The following is a 26,710-nucleotide window of genomic DNA, read 5'->3' as shown; positions in this document are numbered from 1 at the left end:
GTAAGGAACCCCATCAATGAAATGATAAATCACGGTACAGAATGTATATATGATTCTAATGCAAAATGTGCATTTTGAATGGAAAACCCATACAACTAACCCATCCCGAGCTCATCGTTGCTTTATATGCTTCTTATCCCTATAATTGAGACCATGTGTTATTCAGCAAACAATAACTCTATTACTCATGGTTCTTGTTGGTTCATACTTTGTAATGAAAGTGATGGGAAGGAGAATAATTTCTTTTCTTTTTGGTATGTTAACAACTCTAAATTATTAGGGTGGGAAGCAAATGTCAATGGAACATGAAAGTTTTTGGTGCATTATTCGCATTTGCTCATGCTTTCAAATCCACTGTGGCTTATTAGTTCATGGGAAAGATGACAGAGAGAGAATAAAAATCAGAGAACGAATCCAGGATCAACAACTGGCTTCTATAGTAACAGAGAAAATTGGAGCGGGTGGCTGAGAGGTGGCAACATAGAACAAGGAGCTGCATATTGTGGGGAGGGAGGGGACCCAAAAAGGCGATATCCCCCTGAAAGATACACTGTCCTTTTGGCACAGTACATTCCAGTGGAGAAAGTACTTTCCTGCACGTTGCTTAAAGGGCTGAGATCCTGAACCCTCTGCTTCTAAAACTGTTGCTTTTACTCTGAAATAATTCTCCCTGGACTTGAATGCTGACAGAAAAATTATCTACTAAAGAGGAATGTTTGTTCTCAATTTACTGCAAGGCAGTTCAGGACTTGCCCATGGGCTTTTAGGGATGATGGTCTTCAACTGAAGGTTAAAAAGTCCCATAACTGTGACCCTAGATTCCCCCAAGTGATCCGTCCATTGGTGCTGATGTTCCCATGCAAAAGTAGCTTAGGTCCTTACTAGAGAAGTGACCAGCTGTGAGCAGAAACATTTCATGTGCCAGTCAAATACAGTCTCCTTTCCTTAGATTCTTCGTTGAAGGTAAGAAAACTACTGTGGGGGTTGGTGCAATATCCGGGCCATGAGTGTAAACTGGGAAGAGGATGGTTTAAATTGCCCTTCAGCTACAAATTCACTAGAATCTGGTCTTTTGACAAACCACTATTCTCTCAGATTCCCATCTAAAATAAAAGGATATTAGTAAAGACTTGCTCTACAGGGCTTTTTTGAGAATTGCCGAAAAATTGTAAGTGTGGTGAGATATAGAAAATATAAATATTATCAAATAACAATTGAATTTAAAAATTGTTGTTAAGTAAACTATTGTTTCTACGGAGGTGGGAGTGGTGGGAGTCTGTAGCAGAGAATCGCTACTTCCTTAGCCCTGGTAATGCAAACACTACCATCATGGATTAGGCCATAGGCCCATGCAATCCAGTAGTTTCCATTGGTACTTAGTAAGATGTATATGGGGAACTCATAAGCAAGATATAGGTTACAGCCTTCCCCAATTCTTTGCCCTGCCTCTGAACATGAAGGTTCCATTTAGGCTAATATTAAGGCATCCCCAACACTAATTCAATGTTCTGCCAATCCCGTATAAACCACGGACCCTAACAGCTACATCCACATTATCAAAAATATGGTTTTCTTGCTATTTTGCACAGAGGATTCCACAGCGTTTTTTCAGTGTGTGGAGAAAGATGGTTGCTAGCTGAAGCATTATTAACACTGAAGGATAATCACCAGTTCTTGCAAATTTAAGACTCCATTTTCAACTCCACTAACATCTATGAACATTATATTAATTGAATTGTGGCTAACCCCAAAACCCGATCACAGCCTAATATGTAGTTATGTGGGAACTCTGGTTTCTGGAAGAATTCCCAAACTGCTTGGGTGTGTCCCATATGTCAAGAATTTGGCACACACAGAACAAACTCTGATGCACCATTGTCCTGTATGCTCTCTGGGACATTGCTTAGCAGCAGTGTTGAACAAAGCATGAGAATGACCTCTTGCAGCAGTCATTAAGTTGGAGAAAAGAGGTTAAAGGAAAATAAACATGCCTAGCTCTGCCAGGAACAGCCCTCAGTGCAGCTCTGACACAACTGCATTCCAGTCCATCACATATATTCCATACTACATATTTAATCTGTTCTAGCAACCCTGGATTTCATTAGACAGATGTACAAATAAATCGGTATTGTTGCAATGCAATTTGAAATAATATGGTCAGACATTGCATGTCCAAATCTGTCAGACTGATAGAAATACATTTTACAGAGTTAAAGGAAGTGGAGTATGTGGGTGAGGTGGTCGTTTTGGCTTCCAGAAGATTGATGACTGAACTACGGTAGTTCTGCCAACTCTAAGGGCATATTGTCAAACTAGGTTTTTATTAAATGTTTGCAAATCATCTTGACACTAATGTAAAAAGCAATTAATAATATGTATCTCAAATTTTATAGAAATAGCTGAACTGCTGTTTCCCAACTCATCCCCAACCCATTAGTTATATTCCTTATTCTTCCCTTCTTCTGTCCTCCATATGTCCACAGCCTTACCATCTGAGTAAAATTGCTCCTCTGAAAGGTACATTTTAAATGAAATAAAATGCCAGACATCCTCTTCTGCTCCAACACACATACACACTCTCTTTTACACACTTACACACACACACACGGAGTACTGCCCCATGGGGAGCTGGTGGAATTACCAGGGTGGAGCACTTAGAGGCAAGGGTAACAGGGGGTGCTGGAGGTGTAAACGACTATTAGACTTTGAGAAATTGGTATCACTGGATCAAGTGTATCAATTTTGTTGAATAGCTTTAATTGGATTTTGAATAAATGTTCAATTGCTTGTTACTGTTTTGAATTTTATTGTTTAATCTTTCTTAGTGGGTCATGCAAACTGCTATTCTGAATAACGCTTTTCGTAGGGTGGGGGGCACTGGGGTTGAGTTTATGGAACCAAGGTGGTGGAAGCAGCCCAGAAAAGTAAGGGAACCATGGCTTTATGGCCTTCTGCTTGGCATCTAGTCAGGATGATGAAATTGCGGCTAGTTGGCAATCTTGATTTTTGCTTGACAATAAATAACTTGCCTCCCATTCAGAGGATTTGGCAGATGGTCTAGGGGTGAAGGAATAAAATGTGAGATCCATACCATGGCCTGTCTCTTTTTCTTCTTGGAAGTAAATGCCTATATTATCAGAAACTACCCTACAATCTGACACAAGAATGGTTTGTGGAGGTATGGTCCAAGCACAGATGGCACAGTAGGGTCTAAAGTGCATTGGCTGAATCTGTCTGGCTGAAAAGGAAATGAAGAGCTTTTCATCCATCTAAGACACATGGTTATTTTGTCTTGCACAATTAGAGACAGCCTTTCCTTTTTCTTCTTTACTCTGGCTACAAATCTGTAAACCACAAAATACTCATGTTAGAAGAATCCACTGAAGTGATTTTTATGATTGTTCAGTTTTCATTATATTTTGTTTTGTCCAATTTCACCACAATCAACAGCAATCAAGAGACACATTTGCTTCACTTCAAAACATGCCAGCTTCAGTTGTTAACTGGATCATTTAGTTGCTGACATTTTTATCGTGCTGTTCCAGGATTCTTGAACTGTTTAATGTATATTGTTTTTAATTCTAATTAAGCAATGGAAAAAAACACTAATGAATCAACAAATTTTAAATGCAAACAACAGTAGCATCAATAGTCAACTGTAGCCAGATAACTGCACACATTCTCAACTAAACCCCTTTCTAAACAGATGGGTCTTGCATGACCATCTGAAAGGACAAGGCCACTGAAAAAATTCCATTTCCCACTGCAGATGTGCCTGAATCAAGGGAAAATTCCAGAGCAGGCACTTCACAAGGCAGCTAGACTAAATAAAAATATCCAGGTATCCAGGTCTTTATTATTTTTTGTAAACCCTTTAATGATTGCGAAACGCACTGCATTATATTTTCCTAGTGCTAGAGGGGCCGCAAAATACAGTAGAGGGGCTTCTCATAAAGTGTAGCCACCAGTCTTCTACCAAGCCACTGTACTAAGTGCTTGTTGGAAGACCAAATATGGTGCATCCCAGAAGGCTCATTCATCTAGAGACCTTTCTATGCCTTGTATTCTGACATCCACATAGACTTTGCACCTTGAGGCCCCCAAGTGCACAATCTCTGCAAGGAAAGTGAAAACCTAGCCATGAGAGGACCAGCGCAAGGGCAGCCTATTGAATGGTCTGTGTGCTAAAGCACGGAGGGGTCTCTGAGGAAATGGAGATACCCAGGTGGGGGAGTGAAAGCTACACTTCTGCTATGAAATATTTTACACCCTGTTCTAATCAACAGTGTCCATAATAATATGATCGTTATTATCATTATTACTATGACTTAAGACTTTAGCAAACTGTTCCCTTTTCCTTACCACTTCCACCAGCGTATAGTAGTGTAATGATGGGAAATAGTTGTGCTGCTACTTCAGATACCTGAATGGTCCACAATCATTTTTAAAAAAATAAGCAAAACCTGGGAAACACTGAACCAAAGCATTCACTTTAGTTTCACTTGAGGTCACAAATGTATGCAAGTTGAAAATGCCAGGCCTGCCAAAAAAAGCACGCTGAACTCGAACCAAAGAAAAGGACACTGTTATTCTTATGAGGAGATATTTGACGGGGCAGGAAATTGGCAGGGTCATAGAAGTTTACTTAATACTGAAGCTCATTTAACTGTCCTGAAGCCAAAACACAATGACAGCAGACACTAAGTACCTGTCTGAGTAGTTACAAGAGTCCCAGCCAATACAGAAATTGAGAAATATTCATAAGGATTCTCATAACTCTGCCATGTTTCTGTAAGTAGATTAGTTTAACGTGCAGGGGTTGAACATATTCAATATCATGACAACACAGAAGTTAAAGGAGAAAAGAAGTTGAAAGCTGGGGGTGGGGTGGTAACATTTCTCTTCATTGCAATTTTCCATTTGTGTTGAAACCCAGCAGGGGAAAGAACCCACAGGCTTCTCTCCTATGCCAGAAGTGATTGTACAAAAGGCTCAACCTTCCAAATCTTATTTCAATTATGGGCATTGTTCCCCTCCTTGACATTATGCTTTTGCCAGCTTTCACTCAACTATTGTTGCATGTTGCTTTCCATCAGTGTAGTCTCATTGGGAGTTATCAATGATTAATTACATACAAAAAGATCTTCGGGGGTGGGGCGGGGGATTCCTTTGCAGAAGTGTGTGCAATGTTAAAAGAAAAGGCTTAAAGTGCCATCTAGTGGTTCATTTGCTATACTAGAAGAGAAAACCAGCCTGCTACTGCTTTTGCTGCCTGTTTAGGAATGCAAAAACAGCATGTCCAGCAACTAGCAGCTCACCATACATGACTAGAGGGCTACATTCAGCTGGGAAGGTCACAATCATTCATTTGGACATCATCAGCATGGACATTTTTAGTTTTATTATAATTTGTTAATTGCCTGATTCAGGGTAGCCTCTGGGTCACTTACAATCAAGCTTAAAAAATACAAAACTATTTTGCACAACACAATACAGTGGTGCTCCGCAAGACGAACGCCTCGCAAGACGGAAAACCCGCTAGACGAAAGGGTTTTCCGTTTTGGAGGTGCTTCGCAAAACGAATTTCCCTATGGGCTTGCTTCGCAAGATGAAAATGTCTTGCGAGTTCCTGCGGGTTTTTTTTCCTCCCCCTTTTTTAAGCCGCTAAGCCGCTTATCAGCTGATCCGCTAAAAGCCGCTAATAGCGCTAATCCGTCAATGGGCTTGCTTTGCAAGACGAAAAAACCGCTAGACGAAGAGAATCGCGGAACGGATTAATTTCGTCTTGCGAGGCACCACTGTAATTATTTCAATCATTGTATTGAAAACTATACAAGTATAATCAAGCTTAGGTGCAAAGGGACAGCTTTGTAAACCAGCACTGAAGAAGAACTTGCAAGGTCTTTTAAAAGCCATGCTATGACAAAGGGTAGCAGTCAGTATTAAACTAGGGCTGGGGAGGCCAAGGTTCAAATCTTCACTGTCTTACCCTATAAAAAGTTGTGTTAGATACATTATAGGAAGGGAGAACCATGTATGTCACTGTGGACTCTTTTGAGGAGAGGCAGGATAAAAATGTATTAAAATAAAAACGCTAGTTCATAAACCTGTCCCTCTGCAGTAACCCCTCCCCCTATTGTTAATCATTTGCATGTTGGCTTGAGCTAAAGATCTGTAGATGGTAATAATATTGGAAATTAGACCTAGCTATATACAATTCCCCCCCCCCTTGATTCTTAGACTGCCCATGCCGTTTAAAAAGCAATTTTATCTGTTGGTTTATATTTTGTATATTTACAGTTAAGTCATGTTTTAAGTTATTTGTTTTCTCAACTCTTTACACTGTGGTGGCTCAGGATGACAAAATTAAATGCTGACATAAGTAAAATGCTGGTAGGCTGCTAGTTCAGCAGGATGCACTTGGAAGCCACTGGGAAACAAGAGCAGTTAGAAAGCTTAATAATTCTTCAGTGTTTATATTGGAAAAGTTCAGCTTGAGGTGAACTTGAAAGCATTACTTTCCCATTGAAGTAGATGGATTTTCCCCAGATCCTTCCTGGCATGGGTTCTGCAGTTTCTCTTCAGCAAAATACTTTCTAAAATAGGTTTTGAAACATGAATCATAAAGTAAAATGTTTTGTCTATCAGGTAGGAATAATTTAAGATGCTTTCCTTTAGCATTAGCTGGACAAAGGTACATGATGCTCAGCAGCTAGTCTTAATTCATAGAATCATAAGAGTTGTAGGGTTTGAAGGGACCCCAAGTCATCTAGTCCAACCCCCTGCAATGCAGGAACTGTAACTAAATCATCCATGACAGATGGCCATCCAACCTCTGCTTAAAAACCTCCAAGGAGAGTCCACAACCTCCAGAGGGAGACTTGTTGAACAGCTCTGTCAGAAAGCTATTCCTGAGTTTTAGTCAGAATCTTCTTTCTCATAACTTGAAGTCACGGGTTTGAGTCCTACCATAGGTATCATATCTTCTCTTTTCCAGGCTAAGCATAGCCAGCTCCTTAAACCATTCTTCATAAGGCTTGGTTTCCAGACCCTTAATCATCTTGGTTGCCCTCCTCTGCACACATTCCAGCTTGTCAACATCCTTCTTAAATTGTGGTGCCCAGAACTGGACACAGTATTCCAGGTGTGGTCTGATCAAGGCAGAACAGAGTGGTACTTTTACTTCCCTTGATCTGGACACTGTACTTCTAGTTTATGCAGCCTAAATAACCTTAGCTTTTTTTGCTGCTGCAACATGTGACCCCCCCTAGATCTTTTTCACATGCACGGTTAGTAAGCCAAGTGTTTTCAACCTGGTTCTTCTTGCCTATGTGCAGAACATTACATTTTGTTAGCTTGGGGCCAGTTCTCCAATCTGTTAGTTATTTTGAATTCCGATTCTGTCTTCTGTGGCATTAGTTACCCCTCCCAGTTTAGCGTAATCTGCAAATTTGATGACCATCCCCTCAATTCCTTAATCCAAGTCATTTATGAATGTTGAACAACAGACCCAGGACAAAACCCTATTAGTCCTAGCATCCTATTAGTCACTTTTACCCATGATGATGAGGAACCATTAATGAGTACTCTTTGGGTTTGGTCAGTTAACAAACTACAAATCCACCTAAATTACCTCATTTAACCCACATTTTACGAGCTTCCTTGCCAGAGTATCATGGGGGACTATGTCAAAAGCCTTATTGAAATCAAGATATACTGTGTCCACAGCATTCCCCTGATCCACTAAACTTGTAACTCCATAAAAAAAAGGAATGAGATTTGCCTGAAGACTTTTAGAAACCCATACTAGGTCATGATCGTAGCATCCTCTTCTGGTTAATTATCTGTTCTAGCACCTTGCCTGGTATTGATGTCAAACTCACAAGTCGGTTGTTACCTGGGGTCTCCTTTTCCCCCCTTTTTGAAGATGGGTACAGCATTTGCCTGCCTCCAGTCTGCAGGGGCCTCACCTGTTCTCCAAAATTCTCAAAGATCATAGAAAAAGGCTCTGAGATTACATTCACAAGCTCCTTTACAGGTCCTGGAGATTTGAATTCACTTAAACTAGATGTTCCCTTACTACCTCTTTTCCTGTCTTGGGCTGCAGCTCCTGCCTTACTTCATTTTTTTGGTTATCACCAGGTTGGGCATCACTTTCCTTTTGGGTGATGACAGAGGCAAAATAGGTGCTGAGTAGTTCCACTTCCTCTGTCACCCAATAGCATTTCTCCATCGTCTCCATGCAAAGACCTAACACTTGCTTGTTCTTCCTTTTGCTTCTGAAGAAACCTTTATTTTTAACCTCTCTTGCAAGCCTGAACTCATTCTGAGCTTTAGCCGGCCTGACCTTCACCCTGCAACTGCTGGCTACTTGTATATACTGCTCCTTTGTGATTTCCCCTTTCTTCCATTTCTTGTACATGCCCTTCTTACATCTCAGCTTATCTGTAAACTCCTTATGCAGCCACACTGGTTCCCTTAGATGCCTCCCACTTTTCTCTGTTGGAACTGTCTGCATTTGGGCCTTCAACTGATAAGGAGAATGGCAGTTTTCTTTCATTGGAAATGTCAGTTGTAAAGTCTGTTGGCACAGAAAGGGGCCGTGAATGGGATACCCAGGAGATAGGGGTTGGGAACTGTTGCTAAAGTCATCTGGATATCCTGTTTTCTTTAACAGGCATTTGGTTTAATTGGAAATTCTAATTGTTCTCCTCACTGCTGTTTGTTTTGTTCATTTCATTATGAAGATGTTAATCTGCTTGTTGGAATTGTTTTATGGATTCTGTGATTGTTGAATATTGCCTCTTTTCTTAATTCAATCTCAGTAGAAATGAACATTAACAAAGTATTGGTGAAGGCAGATTATAAACACTTAATAGTCATTTCTCAAAAAGCGAGTCAGGTGGTCAGTTAAGGACCCAGACATAAATAGTATGCATTCCTAAACATTTTCCCCTCAATATTTCATTCTGAGTCAAGAACTGGGTAGGAAGCATAAAATCTGATGAGCAATTTCTGTTTTGCATATTAGTTTGAGAGATGCGGATCACGTCTGTTGCACCCAGGAATAGGACTATTTATGTTGTGGTGTCCCACTATATAATAGCCTCCCTAGACGTACTGGCATCACTGTTGGCTTTTAGATTATTCATATTCTAGGCATTTGCTAGGTGATCATTTTATTTTTTTCTTTGCTTCTTGCTGCTTTTGTTTCAGTCTTTATTTTAAGTGTGATTTTATAAACTTTTTTTGTTATGACTTCACTGATATTTTGTAAGTAATTCTGTGAAGAGCTTCAAGTGCCTTTTGTAGTTCTTAATAGTTTTCACTTGAAAAATTATTCTGCCCTCTACTAGCATGATACTGACCGCTACTGAACATAAGTAGGCAGAGAATAGTATGTTGTAACACATATTCAAGTTATTTTCCTTGAATAATGGTTGTAACTTCAGCAACTCTTTATGAACAGAAAGCAAGTCTACCAAAAGAAGTTTTATTTATACAAAAATGCTCTATACAAAAACAAGGGAAATGAAATCATTTACTACAAGTAACAGCTATCCTTATTTCTGGCCAGTTGATCCAAAACCTCCTGAGCCACGTTCTGTTTCATCCAAAACCTAAAAGATAAGCATGTGATTAATTTCTCAAAGCCATTGTCTCTATAATTTTGGAAATCATTTGACCACCACAATATATTTCATGTTTAGATACAATATTAATTAATAAAATGCAGTGGATAGTGAATGACAAACTCTTGTGCTAAAGTATAATTCAGCAGGGTTTAATTCCTCTCCTTCCTTTTAAAAAGAATAAATCAGCTGTGGATACAAAGTATTTGAAGTTTCTTACCTGGACTTCTTCAAGCTCAGGATAGTAGATGCGCTCACAGATAAGCTGGGCAATCCTATCCCCCTTTTTAACTTCAAAGCCAAAGTAAAAAGGGTTTAAGAATTCATAGTATCAACACTTTAAGAACACTACAGTATAAATTATCCTGCAATTCTATGGCTCCTTACTAAGCATATATATTAACTCAGTACATGTGAGCTACGTAATCAAAAGTTTTGAATTAGCCGCCACTACTGTTGTAAACCAATGTTCTAACAGCTATGCAGCCAGTTAGCATGTCTGCGTGAACCAACTATTAATTTTAGAAGAAAACGTAATTTAAAATCAGTCTGATTTAAAACCAATCTACCCTCATTCAGTCCTCCCAATCACTGACTAGACCTAAATTTGCTTAGCAATGCTGCCTGCATCCTGTTCCATCAGACTATGTCTTGAATCCATTACAGTGGTACCTTGGGTTAAGTACTTAATTCATTCCAGAGGTCCATTCTTAACCTGAAACTGTTCTTAACCTGAAGCACCACTTTAGCTAATGGGCCTCCTGCTGCCGTCGGAGCATGATTTCTTTTCTCATCCTGAAGCAAAGTTCTTAACCTGAGGTACTATTTCTGGGTTAGCGGAGTCTGTAACCTGAAGCGTATGTAACCTGAAGAGTATCTAACCCAAGGTACCACTCGTGTACCTCAGTACAGTCTTCATTCATCTTCAAAGTTTGGCGATCCAACTTCAATTTAATACATCACTATGTATTATTCTGATTAAGTATTTAACTAGATGTATCATTGGAGTTTTGTTTCACCACAAACTCTAATATTTTTAATAACATCTGGAGCAGTCATTTGCTGCTGTAGCTAGTGATGTTAAATTCTTGAGAATAATCTTTTGGAGAATATTCTCAATGAATGAGAATATTAGAGAATTTTCATTAGTTAATATACATGTTTAGTCAAAACACTGTATACTTTTATTCAATGGGGCAATACAGTGAATTCACATTCTTCAAAAAGAAAAATAAAGAGACCTCAACTGTTTAAATCAAGACCACCTCATATGCAGTTACGCATAATTGTATAGGCCTAGGTACTGTATAAAGCATTAAAGCTACTTTCTGGAAAAACAAAACAAAACAAAACAAAACAAAACACTGTATGGCCAAGGGTACAGAATTGCTAAGAATAAGGTCACACCAAAATAGAAAAAGGGCTATTACATATACTTGAAATACATACGAATTAAATTGTTCATCACATTAAATGAATAGCATTTTAAAAACTAAAATAAAAATGTTTTCTGTAGTTCACATCTCAGAACTTCCAATGGTGAATGACACAATGCCCAGTAATGTAACTGGATCAAAAAAATTACTATTCATTACTTACACTGGCAATATCACAGCTTGACTTATTATTTACTATATCTTTTAAATGTGGGTTGTAAAACTGGTTCTTACATTAGAATTTACAGTTTGTGGAGAATATTCTCTGGAGAATTTTCTAGCAGAAAATATTCTCTAGAATATTCTAGCAGAGGATATTCTCACCTCACATCACTAGCTGTAGCAAGAGGACTATTGAACCTGAAAACACAAAGCAATACTGTAGAGAAGTTCTGCTATTTACTTTCCCTTGGAGAGGCTTCTTAAACTCCAGGAAGAATGGTCATCCTCTAAAATACAGACCAGGCTAACTACACAACCCTAGCATATTGAAACTCTTTTTGTAAATGAATCACCAAGGCTAAAATAAGGCCGCAACCAGCTCGAAGTTTTAAACTACATTAGATCTTTCATATTGAGGACTGGAATGTTTACATGTTTCTAAAAAGGACACAATAAAAGAGAAAGCTTTTTTAAAAAACTACAAAGTTCAGGTGGATATCTACACTTCAAAGTTTAATTCTTACCTTTAAAAGGTTCCTTTCCAAAGTTAAATAGTACAACACCAACATTTCCTCTGTAATCCTCATCAATAACCCCGGCTGTAATATATAACATCAGGTAATGTAAGAAAGTAGATGTTTTTCATTATACATTTATTAAGGAATTCCACCTTTTACTTGACTGCTAGGAACACCTGAATATTGAAATAAGAAACTGATTTGGATGCAACCTGTATCACACTGAAGTGGGCTAGTTCAGATGTAACATTTATGGCTCAAGACAAGAAATGGCACTGGGTCTGCATGCTTACCTTCATCCTTGTTGACTAGCTTTGATGCTTCAAGGCCTAGTCTCTTTAAATCAGGCTCTCCAGATGTTGCTGGACTCCAACTTCCACCAAAGATCATGAGTTGCAGTCTTCCAACATCTGGAGGGTGCAGATTTCCCACCTGCTTTAAACCACTGTTTTATGTTACAGGCAATTATTGCTTAATGCCAAATTACAAACCACAATAGAATGTGAGGGGAAAAGTTCAGGCCGGATAACTTGTTTCCAGTTTAATAAAGTATTCTTTCTTTAACCAGGTTTAATACAACAGTACTGGTTCAATATCAAAACTCCAGTCTCAAGCTTGCAGTTAGTTTCAAATGGTCATAAAGGCCATTTATAGTGTAGAATTATTACAATTTTACTTTAAAGAGGGGCGTGAAGGGAGCCACTGCTGGCAGTTCTTACATAAACAGCCTTGTCTTCTCAGTACTGTACAGTGGTACCTCTAGTTGCGGACAGGATCCGTTCTGAAGGTCCGGTCAGATCCTGAGGTTTCCGCAACACATGCACATGCAGCGAAACCCAGTAAAATACTTGCGGGTTTCCCTTGCATGCATCCCTAAGTTTACATAACCAGAGGATTACGTTAACGAAGGTACGACTGTATTAATACAAATTAGCAAAAGCTACAGCAAGGGAAGTTCAGAACAAGTAGACAACTCTTTACTATTTCCCTCTACTTGTGTCAAAGCAGCTAAAGTAGATAATACTGGACTGCTCAAGGAATTTAACAGCAAACCAAATAAAACCATGTAACAGAATACAGATACAGTGGAACCTTGGGTTGCGAACGTGATCCATGCAGGAGGCACGTTCACAACCCACCCCGTCTGTGCACACGACGTGATTTGGCGCTTCTGCACATGCGCCAAAACCTGGAAGTAACCCGTTCCGGTACTTCTAAGTTCGGCGCAGTCTGTAACCCGAAAACGTGCAACCCACATAAGTTCATTGTGGGTGTCAAGAATATTAAGCAATAAAATGAAAATCTGTACTCTCCCTGCCAGATTAACAATATACATTTTGTTGAAATCCTTCATTCCAAAAGCACACACATGCAGATTATGGAAACTTCCATAATGGCTTTTTCAGAATTACAATAACCTTCAACTATTCATACGCATAAGGAATTTCCCAAGCTTTTAATACAGGAGCAAAACAAAAAGCAGGAGATAGCCAAACTCAATTGTAATGTTGAAATTAGCATTCAAAATTTATTCTTAATTTGTATGCATTTAAAATAAGTTAGAAGAGTTCTCTGGAATTATGTTAATTTATTCAACTGCAAAGACTACATATAACAAGAACCAGCTATTCCAAATATTCAATGTGTGGCTGAAGTAACACTAATGAACTATTCAAGTAAGTACTAAGTAGGATATTTTCCAGAAACTAAATTGATGTCTTAAATAAACACCTTTACTTATCCAGATCTATATTTCTCCTCTCTAGACACAGCATCTGGTACTCTATTTCCTAAGCAAACTCTTTATCAGAGTTTGCATATTATTACTGTCAGTTTTAAAAGTTTTGCTGAGGAAAACAGGATTTCGAAGGATCTCCCACCAGTGAAGTTATTGCAATGACAAAGATATGCAAATGGAATGGTCAAAATGGGGCCAAGTTAGATGTGGGTATGTAGCATAAAGTGTGTTTCCCACCTCAACTCCACGTGGTCCCCTGGTAATACAGCACTAAATTCTCTCCATTTCGTTATACCCAAGACATTAATGTTGCATATAACATGTGCTTCCTTTAAATTGAAAATGTTATGAAGTAAAACATGCTTCAGGGTCTTTGGGCACCTCATAGCCTCATGAGAGTATATGCTTCAGGGACTACCTAAAAATCACCACAGTAATGAGATTTTGCAGTATTTTGCAACTAAAGCTATGAATCTAGGGTTATGGTACACATAGCAGCATAAATGTCAAACCCATGTTAATTTCATGCTCTACTGAAACAGCTAAAGTAGTTTGTTGAAGGCTTGTGTTGAGTGGCAGTTGCAGCAGCGGTGGAAATAATATTAGAACAAGCCAGTTAAAGGTTTTAACTTCTATTCCTGCAAAGTAGCATGAAGCTAAACCTCATTTGACTGACGATGCAAACACCTAGGATAGAGATCTGATTTATTCCATCTACAAGTTAGCCATATCAGATGTCTCAACTGCTTGTGAACCCAGCTGTCAATTTCAACAATGTATGTTTCTACTATCATATACTGGTATATGATAAAGCCACCAAGTGTTAAAAAGTGTAAGAAACAAGTGACTTACCGCCAACATCTATGAAGTGGTTTGCGGCTAAACCAGAGCGAGGAGCTAAACAAAAAGAAAGGAAAATAGTTTTTAAAAACAAAAAATCAAAACTAATTTTTTGTAAAATGTACCTCCATGGCATGGGACGCAGGTGGCGCTGTGGGTTAAAGCCTCAGCGCCTAGGACTTGCCGATCGAAAGGTCGGCGGTTCGAATCCCTGCGGCGGGGTGCGCTCCCGCTGCTCGGTCCCAGCGCCTGCCAACCTAGCAGTTCGAAAGCACCTCCGGGTGCAAGTAGATAAATAGGGACCGCTTCCCAGCGGGAAGGTAAACGGCGTTTCCGTGTGCGGCTCTGGCTCGCCAGAGCAGCGATGTCACGCTGGCCACGTGACCCGGAAGTGTCTCCGGACAGCGCTGGCCCCTGGCCTCTTGAGTGAGATGGGCGCACAACCCCAGAGTCTGTCAAGACTGGCCCGTATGGGCAGGGGTACCTTTACCTTTACCTTTACCTTACCTCCATGGCAAGTTGTTCAATACTAATAGTTTCACATTTCACAAATATTTCTAAAATGTTCCAATTAATGGCATTATATAGTTTCTTTCAGCAATAAAATAAAACACAAAGACTAAAATGGCTTTAATAAGAGAGCTGTCTTGCATTTAGAATAATTGTTTGCATGGCTGCACTCACACTAGTGAGCATTATTAAGTGACACATATGGACATGGCTAACTTGGTTAAGGTAGCCAGGATTAAGAAGGAACGCTCTATCCACACTTCTTGTTCAGCGTTATGGTATCTGGTGTGGTTATTCCCAACTTCAGTAGAAACCTACATTGCTTGACAAAACCGCTACAGTACATTCTTCAGTATGTTGCAATTCTTTTCAGTTAAGGTGGGGAAAAAACATTTTAGCCCATCAGTGTAGGTTTGTTACTCATTTTATATAAGCAAAAAGGTACTGCAATCATAAGCATTTTGATTTGACGTTAAGCATATACAAGAATTCTTGAAGGACTGGAATACAAATGATGTGTTGAAGCAAGTTGCAACTCAAATGAGTTCACTTCTGTGCTGGTACTAAGCTCAGGACAACTACAAAGGTTGTAGTAGTGTGCAACACACACTAGGTTTGCTTTCATTTATTGAAGCTAAATGCCCAATGAAATGTTTTACAGAATCACATCCCAAAACCCTGATCTGCTAATAACATGGAACCAATAAGTGAGGCAACCCTGGATTTAATCTTAAGTAGAGGTCTGGACCCTACCAAGAGGTAAGCATTGTTGGACCAGCAAGAAATAACATGGTGCTATCACAATTCACCATTTATGTAACTGGACAAGAGTCTTTAACTGATTTCAAAAGAGAAAATTGTATTTGCAGACCCAACAAATTTTAGGACTGGACTTTATGGGTGGTATTTGTATAATTTCAGATTTCCAAATGGAAAGCAACAAAAAACCAGGCTTCAGATACATAAAAATTAAGGTGTTCCAAATTTAGTTTTACATAAATGAATGTATTAATATGGCTGCTAAATAAAGCTTTAAGCTGCAAACCCATAAGTACCTTATTTTTCCGTGTATAAGACTGTTTTTTTCCTAAAAAATAATGTCAGAAATTAGGGGGCGTCTTATAAATGCATACCTCTTTCCCCATTTTCTTAAAACTGAGTCCCCCAAAATACGGGGCGTCTTATACATGGGGCATCTTATAGATGGAAAAATATGGTACTTATTCAATACAAGGGACCATAGAACTAATGTACTCCTGCAGGTTTTGCAGATCATTTCCAGGAAATACTTATAGAGAATTTACATTCTTATTGCATAGTTCTCAGGAGAATAGTCTTAAGAAGCAATTTGCAAGATTAGAAGCTTTCTGTTGTGCAACTTACCTACTCGACCATAACATCCAGAAGGAAGGGCAATCTGAATGTCTGTTTTCACTACAGCCTTCCCTGAAGCAGGGATTTCAATGTCATATGCACTAGAAAAGCAAGCAAATTTATGTTATTACCAGAAGAAATACCAATTGCCTTGTTAAGCATGACCATCAGACCAGCATTCAATTTCTAGGCATAACCAGCCAGGTGTTCTGGGAGCTCACAATGCCTGAAGGGAATGGCCTTCCTCTGCCATTTGGCCCCAGAATGTGATGAATCACATGTGTCAAAATTCCCTTTTACTGTATACATCAAGCTATTTTCCATCTGGTCACTCTAGCTCTGAAAAACAAGGAATTGTACAGGCTGTAAACATTTCCGACTGGGTTGCATGGTGGAAGGTGGAGATAAGGATAGGTCCTGAGTGCAAATAAAAATTAAAATAAATTGAAGACTAAAATTGTCCTAGATAATTGCAGTATAAAGATAGTAACACCAGGTTAGCAATCTAAAGGGGTGCTTAACGCTACTGTTTTGCACTAAAGCCTGCCTCCAGGCACATGAAAATGAAGTCACTTTGCGCTCTATGACCACCCCATCTCAGATTAGGTGATGTGTCTCTCAGGCAGGTTTTGAGGAGTGCTTGAATTACGGGGTGTGGTGGGGTGCGGAGACCCCCCAGCTATTAGCCACCTTAAGCACCACTGTGAGGAAATGCAAAACAATACATTTAAATAATAAGTATCTTTTTGTGACAGACCCATAGCTAATGACTGCAGGAGAAAGAAGCAACTTAGCCAAAATTCCAGGAATTCAGGGATAGGAATTGTTTCATTTGGAAAACCCCTACTTGTGAAATTGTTCATGGGATTGGAATATCTCTTGTAGTTTAAGGGTGAATTCTGGACACAATGGAGATGTAAAAGATGTGGATCACCTTAAAAATGCAGGAGGAAATGATTAATAGGACCCACAAAGGGAAGGGTGGAAGCCCAGGAGATTCCTTGGAATCTTGTTTTTATGATTTATGTCTGATATATCTTTGTAAAATTTTAATTTGAAAAACCAAATAAATTTTTAATAAAATAATAATTTTATTATTTCCACGCTGCCCATCTGACTATGTTGACCCAGCCACTCTGGGCAGCTTCCAGCATATACCAAAACAAACATTTAAAAGCTTCCCTACACAGGGCTGCCTTAGCCTCATCCACCACTAATTCACCCAGTCCTCTTAAAGACACAAATAGCAGGTGTGGGGCTGAATGCACCGACTCCTGGCCTTGATAAATGGGTTGTGGCAACTCTCTCTCTCCACCTTGATCTTCAAAGTGAAAAGGGCTCTTTCCAGGATTGTTAAAACACTGAGAAGCAAGCAAGATTCAAACACTATTTTTTTTTTAAAAAAAATACTGTTAAATCACTCTGAGAAGCAGGCAGGGTTCTAGCACTATATATTTTATATTGCTGAACCGCTCTGAGGAGCAAGCAGGATTAAAGCACTATTTTTAAAAAATATTGTTAAACCATTCTGAGAAGCAAGCAGGATTCGAACTCTCTATTTATACATTGTTAAAGGACTCTGAGAAGCAAGCAGAAGTCCAGCACTATACATTTCTTTATATTGTTAAACCCCTGGGAAGCAAGCAGGATTCGAGCACTATATATATTTTTTATATTGTTAAAACCGCTGAGAAAAAAGCAGGATTCGAACTCTCTCTCTCTCTATATATATATACCCATTGTTTAGCGGCGGCGGTGGGCCAAAGCCCTCTCCCTCACCTGTACAAGTCATAGCCCGCAGCCCGGGAGGAGCCCTTGGAAGGAGCGGACGCGTTTTCCGACAGCTTGGAGAAGCGGAGTTTCTCGCCGGGCGCCTCGCAGCCGGAGACCTTTGGCCTCTTGCTGGGGGAAGAGGCGAGGTCCGCTTCAGAACAAGGCATGTTGGGCGCGCGAAAAAGAGAGAGACACAAAAAGGCGGGAGAAACGGAGATAAGGAGAGGCGGTTAATCCTGAGGAGAATAAAGAAGAAAAGCCCGCGCTTTTCTCCTCCCCGCCTAACCGCCTCCCTCGCGCGCGCGAAAATTTCAACCCCAGCACCAATGGGCGCGCGAGGGGGGCGGGGCGAATGAGGGGAAAGGATGTGCCGTCAGTCACTCTTGTTTTAGAGGCAAGAGATATGGCGTGGGGGGGGGGGGGTTGTAGAGGAGCCCAAGCTACCCTCGCATAACGACTTTCTGAGTTCGTACTGGAACCCACCCACTTCCATTCATCCTTTTCTACTGGATAAAGCGGGAGCTGCCCAAATGAGCAAAGCAAATGGAGAAACCCTCAGTTCTAGCGGAATTGTGGCGAGATAGCAGTCTGCCCTCCACCAGCAATAAAAAAACAACAACTGCTAGCACGTTTGTAAAAGCTAAGCAGAGTCCGGTATGGTTTCGAATTGGATGGCAGCATGTTGAGATTCCTGCATTGCAAAGGGGTTCAACTAGATGACTCTTAGGAATCCCTTCCAACTCTACAGTTCTGTGATCTCCCCCCTTCCGCAAAAAAGCAGCTCCATATCGGGGAGGGGGTGAGATTTGATTATTATAATCATGTCAAATAAATATATTCGTTTAAAACTATTGTTTTAAAAAAAGCCCACCGCTATAGGAAAGAAGACCCGAGTTAGTAAGCCTATGCACATTTTACATGGGAGGAAGTCTCCACTGAACTCGATGGTGCTTACTTCATCCATTGGCCAGTGTGGTGCAGTGGTTAGAGTGCTGGATTAAGACCAGGGAGATGGGGGCAGCGGTTTTTAATCTCTATTCAGCCACTCACTGACCTAACCTACCTCGCAGGCTTGTTGTGAGGATAAAATGGGGAGCAGGCAGCTGAAGCACCTTGCATGACTTGGAGCAAAGCTTGGATATAAATAATAATAATAATAATAATAATAATAATAATAATAATAATTATTATTTATATCCCGCCCTCCCCAGCCGAAGCTGGGCTCAGGGCAGCTAACAACAATAAAATAGTGCAACATTCTAAAAACATTTCATTATAAAAATTAATTAAAATCCAATTGATGGCAACCATCAAGCTTAAGTTCTGTAAAGATTGCCAAAGGAGGGAGTCAGACTGCACCCTGACCAAAGGCCTGGCGGAACAGCTCTGTCTTGCAGGCCCTGTGGAAAGATGTCAAATCCCGCAGGTCCCTAGTCTCTTGTGACAGTGCGTTCCACCAGATTGGAGCTGCAGCTGAAAAAGCCCTGGCTCTAGTTGAGGCCAGCCTAACCTCTCTGTGGCCTGGGACCTTCAGGATGTTTTTATTTGAAGACCATAAGTTCCTCTGTGGGACATACCAGGAGAGGCGGTCCCGTAGGTACGAGGGTCCTAAGCCGTATAGGGCTTTAAAGGTTAAAACCAGCACCTTAAACCTGATCCTGTACTCCACCGGGAGCCAGTGCAGCTGGTATAGCACCGGGTGAATGTGATCTCGCAGCAAAGACCCCGTAAGGAGTCTCGCAGAGGCATTCTGCACCCGCTGGAGTTTCTGGGTTAGTCTCAAGGGCAGCCCCACATAGAGCGAGTTACAATAATCCAGTCTGGAGGTGACCGTCCGTGGATCACAGTGGCTAGGTCAGGGCGAGAGAGGTAAGGAGCCAACTGCTTAGCTTGGCGGAGATGAAAAAATGCCGCCTTTGTTATAGCTGTAATCTGCACCTCCATGGAGAGGGAGGCATCAAAGATTACACCCAAACTCTTAACGGATGGTGCTGGCACTAATTGCACCCCCGCAAGAGATGGGAGTTGCCCCCTCAATCCCATATCGTCCCGTCCCAGCCAGAGGACCTCTGTCTTCGAAGGATTTAACTTCAACCGGCTCCCACGTAACCATCCTGCCACAGCTTCCAAACATCTGATCAGTGTGTCTGGGGCCGAGTTAGGATGGCCATCTATCAACAGATAGAGTTGGGTGTCATCGGCATACTGATGGCAGCCCAGCCCAAAACTCCGGGCAAGCTGGGCGAGGGGGTGCATAAAGATGTTAAAAAGCATCGGGGAGAGTATCATACCCTGAGGCACTCCACACACCAAGGAGTGGTGCGATGACAATTCCCCCCCAAGCACCACCCTCTGTCCCTGACCAGAGAGAAACAAGTGCAGCCATTGAAGGACTGTGCCCCGGATCCCCACGGCAGCTGAATTAATGCACTAAATAATAAAAAAAGTATGCCCTCCCTAGGGATCAGATACCATTTGCGCTCACATCCCACTTGCAGGCTTGCCATCTGATTGGCTGCTGTGATCCCAGGATGCTGGACTTTGGCCTTTGGCCTCATCCAGCAGGGCTCTTCTCTGTGTAAAAGATGCGTTGCTTGCAAGGCGCAGTCTTTTCTGGCTGGGCCAGCCGCCGCTTCTCAACCTAGCCTGCCTCACAGGGTTGTTGTTGTGGAGGGTTCAACGAGGAAGGGGGAAGAGAACTATTTAACGCCACCTTGGGCTCATTTGGAGAAAAAAGTGGGAAACAAAATTGCAATGCAATGCAGTATGAAATGGAGTCACATGCTGCTGCCCAGTTATTACAGCTACGCTATAAAAAAAAACAACTCACACAAACCCTCATTGTTTGCAACGGGGAGCTTTTTCTTCCTACATTCCTAATTTTGCAACCAGGAGAAATATAGCAAGAGTAATAGATTAGTAGCGCAAACTCGTTTCTGAGTTTATTTAGGGAGCAATGACTTGGGTTTTTTGGGGGTGGAGAACAGGGGTCGAAATGAAATGAAATGAAATGAAATGTACACCTTGCACACTTCCCCCTACTTTCCTCAGGCTTATCTCTTCTCTCCCCCCCCCTTCCATGCCTAGTTAGTACGGTCCCCAAGGCTGAGGGTGCTCCTTGGTGGGAGAAACCAATTTCCCCAAAAGGAGAGGGGGAAAGGGGCGTTTCGCCCCTGCAGGTTCGGCTGGTCGACCCCTTCCTCCCGAGAGGGAATAATGGCGGCGGCGCCGCCTTTTCTATCGCTTTGGCTCTTGACTCTTTCCCTTCTCCCGCCCCGCTCCTTACTTGCTCCTGAAGAGCAGCCGGAGGAAGCGCCCGGCCATGGCCGTCGCCTGCAGGCCCGCGTTCGGGCTTCACAGCTGACCCAGCCGTGGGGTCACCTGCCTCAGCCAAGCACGGCAAGAAGCGTTGCTTTATTCATGCAACCCCTCAATCCCCCGCCAGAGGGTTATGGGTTCTTTGGACTACATTTCCCATCAGCCCTTGCTGTGAGCTCTGCCCCGCCCCATACCTCTTGATTTTGCTCTTTTAGTCAAAGGTTATGAGTCATGATGTAGAGTAGGCTTCCTCAACCTCGGCCCTCCAGATGCTTTGAGACTACAATTCCCATCATCTCTGACCACTGGTCCTACTAGCTAGGGATCATGGGAGTTGTAGGCCAAAAAATATCTGGAGGGCCAAGGTTGAGGAAGCCTGGAGTGCGTGTGTGAACTTGAAGGCGCTAAGGTTGTTTTTTAGTTGCTGTTTTGTTAATGTTCATATGCTGCTTTATAGATATTTAAATTCCGTATGGATTTGTTAATCATGACTTGCTGTAATGTGATGGAAGAACGGTGTGAAGAGGTGTGGGACATAGCTGTTAATGATAAATTAACATGTGCTATTAAGGTTAGATATGCAGGAGAAATTATTTTGAGGAGATACGGAAGGTATTTGTAGAATTTGCACTGTTGAAGTGGAAAGGGGTCAAACCATCGAAAGAGGTGTTGAAATTTTGGAGGTTGGATAGTTAACAGTGGAATGGTCTTGGTGGTGGGGTGCAAATTTTTATTTATTATTATTACTTTGTCAAAAAGAAAAGAAAAATAGTGATTAGCTTGTTTTTTTAGTTGCTGTTTTGTTAATAAATTACAATACAGTGGTACCTCGGGTTACATACGCTTCAGGTTACAGACTCCGCTAACCCAGAAATAGTACCTTGGGTTGAGAACACAAATCGTGCTCCGGCGGCGCGGCAGCAGGCCCCATTAGCTAAAGTGATGCTTCAGGTTAAGAACAGTTTCAGGTTAAGAACGGACCTCTGGAATAAATTAAGTACTTAACCCGAGATACCACTGTACAAAAAACACTGTTATTTGTTATTTTGTATAATGTATACTGTATTTGTGATGTTTTATTATGTTTTATTGTGCTATTTTTATTTACTGCTTGTAAGCCACTTTGAGATTCATTTGAATGAAAAGTGGCATAGAAATACAATAAATCAATTACAATAAAATAAAATAAAAACCTGTTTCGACTGCATGATGAGCTTCTAACATTGTGATCGGACTCTGCGCTCCTGCCAACCCAAATTCTTAGAAATGTCAACAAAACAAAATCACGGAATTTCATTATGTAATCCAACATTTATTAGTCACCTGTCACCATTTATTGATTGCATTGCAACCCCACCTTTCTTCCAAGGAGCTATACATAGTTTCCTTCCTTCCTGTTTCCTCCTCACAACAACCCTGTGAGGTAGGTTAGGCTGGGAGGCAGTGACTGGCCCAAAGTCACCCAGTGAGCTTCATGGATGAGTGGGGATTTGAACCCTGGTCTCCCAGGTTCTAGTCTGCTACTAACCCAGTGGTTCCCAAAGTAGGTGCCACCCTTAATGGCGGTGCAATTATCTAGGGGAGCACAAAGTGACAGTGGGTGTTGGAGGTGTAAATGAGTGTCTTTTAATTACCTTTTCCCCCTAAGTGCAAAAGTTCAAAACAGGAAAAGTACTCTGACCTCTTTTGGTAGCAAACCCCAGTGTATTCAATGGGGCCTGTTTGAAAGTGTTCTTATGATTGTGATATCTGAGCAATGTAAATAGAACTGTTACATAGCAAAATTATTTTAATTGTCAGCACTTAAGAAAAGCTACCATATGCCTTTGAAGAGCATGTAAGCCATCTTAGATTATTAGCAATTTAAGATGACTGTATTATCAGCAAATACTGTTGTGAACCTTGCTTGCACCTTTAAACTTCATTTGAACTGTCACAGTCTGTTTTGCATTTCTCCCCCTCAACCCCCACAGGTGTATGTATTGTTGGCACCTGTCTGTCTCGAGAGACAATGAAGTGCGCCTCCGGTGCAAAGTCAAACTTTTGGAGAATCACAGCGCCTGCTGTGGCTACAGAGACCGGCAACTCGTAACTGTTACCTCCTGTGTTGTTATTGTTGCAATAGCAGCACCAAAGTGACCTCTCTGAGGTGCAAGCCTAGACAGTGTATATGGAGGTACTGCCCAGACGACAAAACCATCCCCCTCGGCCTCACTGATGTGGTCCAAAGGAAAGCACAGTGCCGGATTTACGTATAAGCTAAACAAACTATAGCTTAGGGCTCCACTCTTTTGGGGGCCCCAAAAAATTTAAAGGAAAAAACACCTGGATGTACATTTCCAAAATATAAGATAAAAAACAAATAAAATAAAACCTACATACAGCAACAGTGTTTTGTGTTGTGTAGGCTCCTATGATGTAAGTGATGGGCCCCTCCTGCTAGCCTGCTCTCTAAAATATCACTGGTTTGCTCATTTCTGTATATAGGGTGCCTACATGCTGCATGGGGGATGCGGGTGGTGCTGTGGGTTAAACCACAGAGCCTAGGACTTGCTGATCAGAAGGTCGGCGGGGTGAGCTCCCGTTGCTTGGTCCCTGCTCCTGCCAACCTAGCAGTTCGAAAGCATGCCAAAGTGCAAGTAGATAAATAGGTACTGCTCTGGTGGAAAGGTAAATGGGGTTTCCGTGCGTTGCTCTGGTTCACCAGAAGCGGCTTAGTTATGTTGGCCACATGACCCGGAAGCTGTACGCCGGCTCCCTCGGCCAATAAAGCGAGATGAGCGCCAGAGTCGGTCACAACAGGGGTCCCTTTACCTTTACATGCTGCATGGACTGGTTGCATGGCATATATTCAACACAAAAAACAGCGACCATTTGTTGCTGACAAAGGACAGCTGGACATATAAAGGGCCCCATTACCTTCAGTAGCTTAGGACCTCATCAAACCTAAATCCAGCCCTGGGAAAGCAGAGCAATACACTTGGCACCAGCTGGGCTGGTGGCTTTAGATGAGATCTATTGCCACCCACCCACAATTTTTTCTCACTGGCAGGAAGCTTTCTACCAGTGTGTAGATAGATTTCAGGCAGCTTAAATACTGCCCTACCTTTGTACCTCTTGGATATTCCTTAACAGCCCTCAGTCAACTTTATGGTGGCTTTCAGTTTGCTTTCTTATGGTGCCACCCTAACTCCTGCCAGGCAGAGGTGGGGCTTGATGGAATGGCACAGGCAGTGCCAGACCTCCAGTGCTTGTGCTGACCAGGGCAAAAAGTGATGTCCGGGAGCAAGAAATGTTCCTAGGCTGGCACAGTGAACTGGCCTGGATCTAGCCTGTTGCGTGAATCTGCTGGCCTCTCTAAGCAGAGATGCCATTGGAGGCTACCATTGGGGCCAAGTGCATTGGGGTACATTTGCCAGGGGAGCTCCCTTGTTGCCGATGGAGCTTCTCTGCTGGCACAGCTGGGCTGGGCTGGGCTAGGCTGGGTGGAGAGAAACGTCTGCTCCATCCAAACCCTCTCCAAGATGGCAGATTAAGGGTTTAGATTACTTACCCAGCTATCATCCATAATACACCTACAAAGGAGTAAACTCTATTGAACACGGAACAACTTCCCAGCAAACATGCATAGGATTGTACTGTTTGTCTTTAAGATGCTACAGGCCTGCAACAGGCTACCCCTCACCCGGAGTTTGATGTTAATGGTAAAACAGAAACAATACATCAAAACATGCATTATAAAATCATTGAAGTCATATTTTAATTCACTTTAGTTGATTTCATGTTGGAATATTCAACATATTGTTGCAAGTCCAAGAAAAAAAATATTTTTTACTAATCAGGTCATACTAGAACACATTTAAAATATTTAATATCAAACTCATTTCAAGGCCCTGTGGAAATTTATCACAAATGCATTTCATTATATTCCTTGAAATTATAAATCTAGAATAATAAATGATGCTGTTCAGATGAAATCTTAGAAAATTTTAGATTGGCATTTCATTAAATTTGACTTGAAACCTACAGAGTTGATTTAGTATGATTGACATTTCATCTCTTGAAATTCATTTTAATCTAATGTAATTCTTCCCCAAATAATTTGGAGAGGAGGCGTAGCTGGATATAGCATCTGCTTTGCACCTAGAAGGTCTCATCTTAGATCTCCAGGAAAGGCTGAGAGGGACTACTATCTGAAATTGATTACAGCATCTATCTGTGGATTAGAGCGTGGTGCTGATAATGCCAAGGCTGCAGGCTCAATCCCTGAATGGGACAGCTGCATATTCCTGCATTGGAGAGGGCTGGACTAGATGATTATCAGGGTCCCTTTCAACTCTACAATTCTATCGTTCTATGAAATCCAGGAGAGCTGCTGTGTCAGTATAGACAGTAATAAGCTTGATGGACCAATGATTTGACTCAATATAAGACAGCTTCTAACGTTCCTATTATATTGGTTGGAAAGGAATAGGACCACACCCAAATCCCCTATCACTGATGGAAAACAAATGACAGTGAAGGTACCTGGTTGTGGTGTGGCAACTGAACTACATGGAAAACAGGTGAGGTTAGAAGCTCTATGGGTTTCTTTCTTCACCTTAGTTTTCTCCCTGCAAATTGGTTGTTATTCCACCATCTTTGGGGTTACTGCAAGTCTGCTGAGACCTCTTCTGCATTGGTATTGCAGTTTTGGCTATGTAAGCATGAGCATAGGAAGACACGAATTGGTTTTTAGTGTATATCTATAACTATATATATGATTTGGATTTTGCTGTCAAATGGTGGCATCAAAGTGATGTTTTCAGTTGTTGAAGTGTATATTGTAAAGTGTCAGATCCTGGGACCCTGTTGCTCTTCAGCGTTTGTAAAAATACGTTTGTGTCACTGATATGTACAAAATGCATATATTTGATTCCAGGTTTTGCTTGCTAAGAGTAAAACGTTAGCACGTTTTTGTGGTTGCCTCGGATGAGCAAAACTGGAGGCAGGTTCCTTGAGAGAATTTCTAACCAAGCCATATAGAGGTAATCGGATATAATTCCTTTTCTTGCTACTGGTAGAGTCCTGTTGAATGGAATAGGATGAAAGTATTAGTAATATTCTTCAGTAATACAACAATATTCCCCTCCAAATAACATTTCAGCCACTATCTGAGCCTTTTCCATCCCTGAATGTCATTTGAAATGACCAGTCATTACTTAAGAGGTGCCATTTTTTACAAATCCTTGCTCAGATTAAAAAAAGTACACTTAAAAAGAACACTCAAATAATAGCACAAAAATCTTAGCTAAAAAGTCAACAAAAGCCTGTACAGTACATTACTTTCATTCCCATTAACAGCTTCAAATACAGGGCCTTATAGATACTAGTGAACCTCACTGAACCACTGTCCTTTGTCCTTGAGTT

General features: G+C 41.2%; 2 protein-coding genes across 3 annotated transcripts in view; both read right to left on the bottom strand.

The window, feature by feature from the left end:
• Window positions 1-9,477: 9,477 nt before the first annotated feature.
• On the bottom strand, window positions 9,478-19,111 carry DUT (deoxyuridine triphosphatase). Its single transcript, XM_083712963.1, has 6 exons — window positions 17,990-19,111; window positions 16,220-16,311; window positions 14,339-14,383; window positions 11,755-11,829; window positions 9,853-9,923; window positions 9,478-9,620 (listed from the first exon to the last, which is right to left on the bottom strand). The coding sequence occupies exons 1-6, from the start codon at window positions 18,148-18,150 to the stop codon at window positions 9,564-9,566; spliced, it is 501 nt and encodes a 166-aa protein (XP_083569089.1). The 5' UTR covers window positions 18,151-19,111; the 3' UTR covers window positions 9,478-9,563.
• Window positions 19,112-25,035: 5,924 nt separating this feature from the next.
• Window positions 25,036-26,710, bottom strand: part of SLC12A1 (solute carrier family 12 member 1) — a 78,958-nt gene continuing 77,283 nt past the window's right edge. For both annotated transcript variants that reach the window (XM_083712539.1, XM_083712538.1), the window contains one exon: window positions 25,036-26,368. In XM_083712539.1, the coding sequence (XP_083568665.1) occupies window positions 26,233-26,368 (136 nt within the window). In that variant the 3' untranslated portion in view covers window positions 25,036-26,232. The remainder of the gene's footprint in view (window positions 26,369-26,710) is intronic.

Source organism: Podarcis gaigeae (assembly GCF_964106915.1).
Source record: "Podarcis gaigeae genome assembly, chromosome: 14".
Lineage (NCBI taxonomy): Eukaryota > Metazoa > Chordata > Lepidosauria > Squamata > Lacertidae > Podarcis > Podarcis gaigeae.
This window is presented reverse-complemented; position numbering and strand designations above follow the sequence as displayed.

Bases quoted from the DNA above. Each gene is read 5' to 3' on its own strand.
- DUT (XM_083712963.1), bottom strand. From the start codon at position 18,150: ATGCCTTGTTCTGAAGCGGACCTCGCCTCTTCCCCCAGCAAGAGGCCA. The intron at 14,384-16,219 runs GTAAGTTGCACA...CTTTTTGTTTAG, and splicing joins TGGATGTTATGGTCGAGTAG to CTCCTCGCTCTGGTTTAGCC. The intron at 9,621-9,852 runs GTAAGAAACTTC...CTTATCTTTTAG, and splicing joins CTGAGCTTGAAGAAGTCCAG to GTTTTGGATGAAACAGAACG.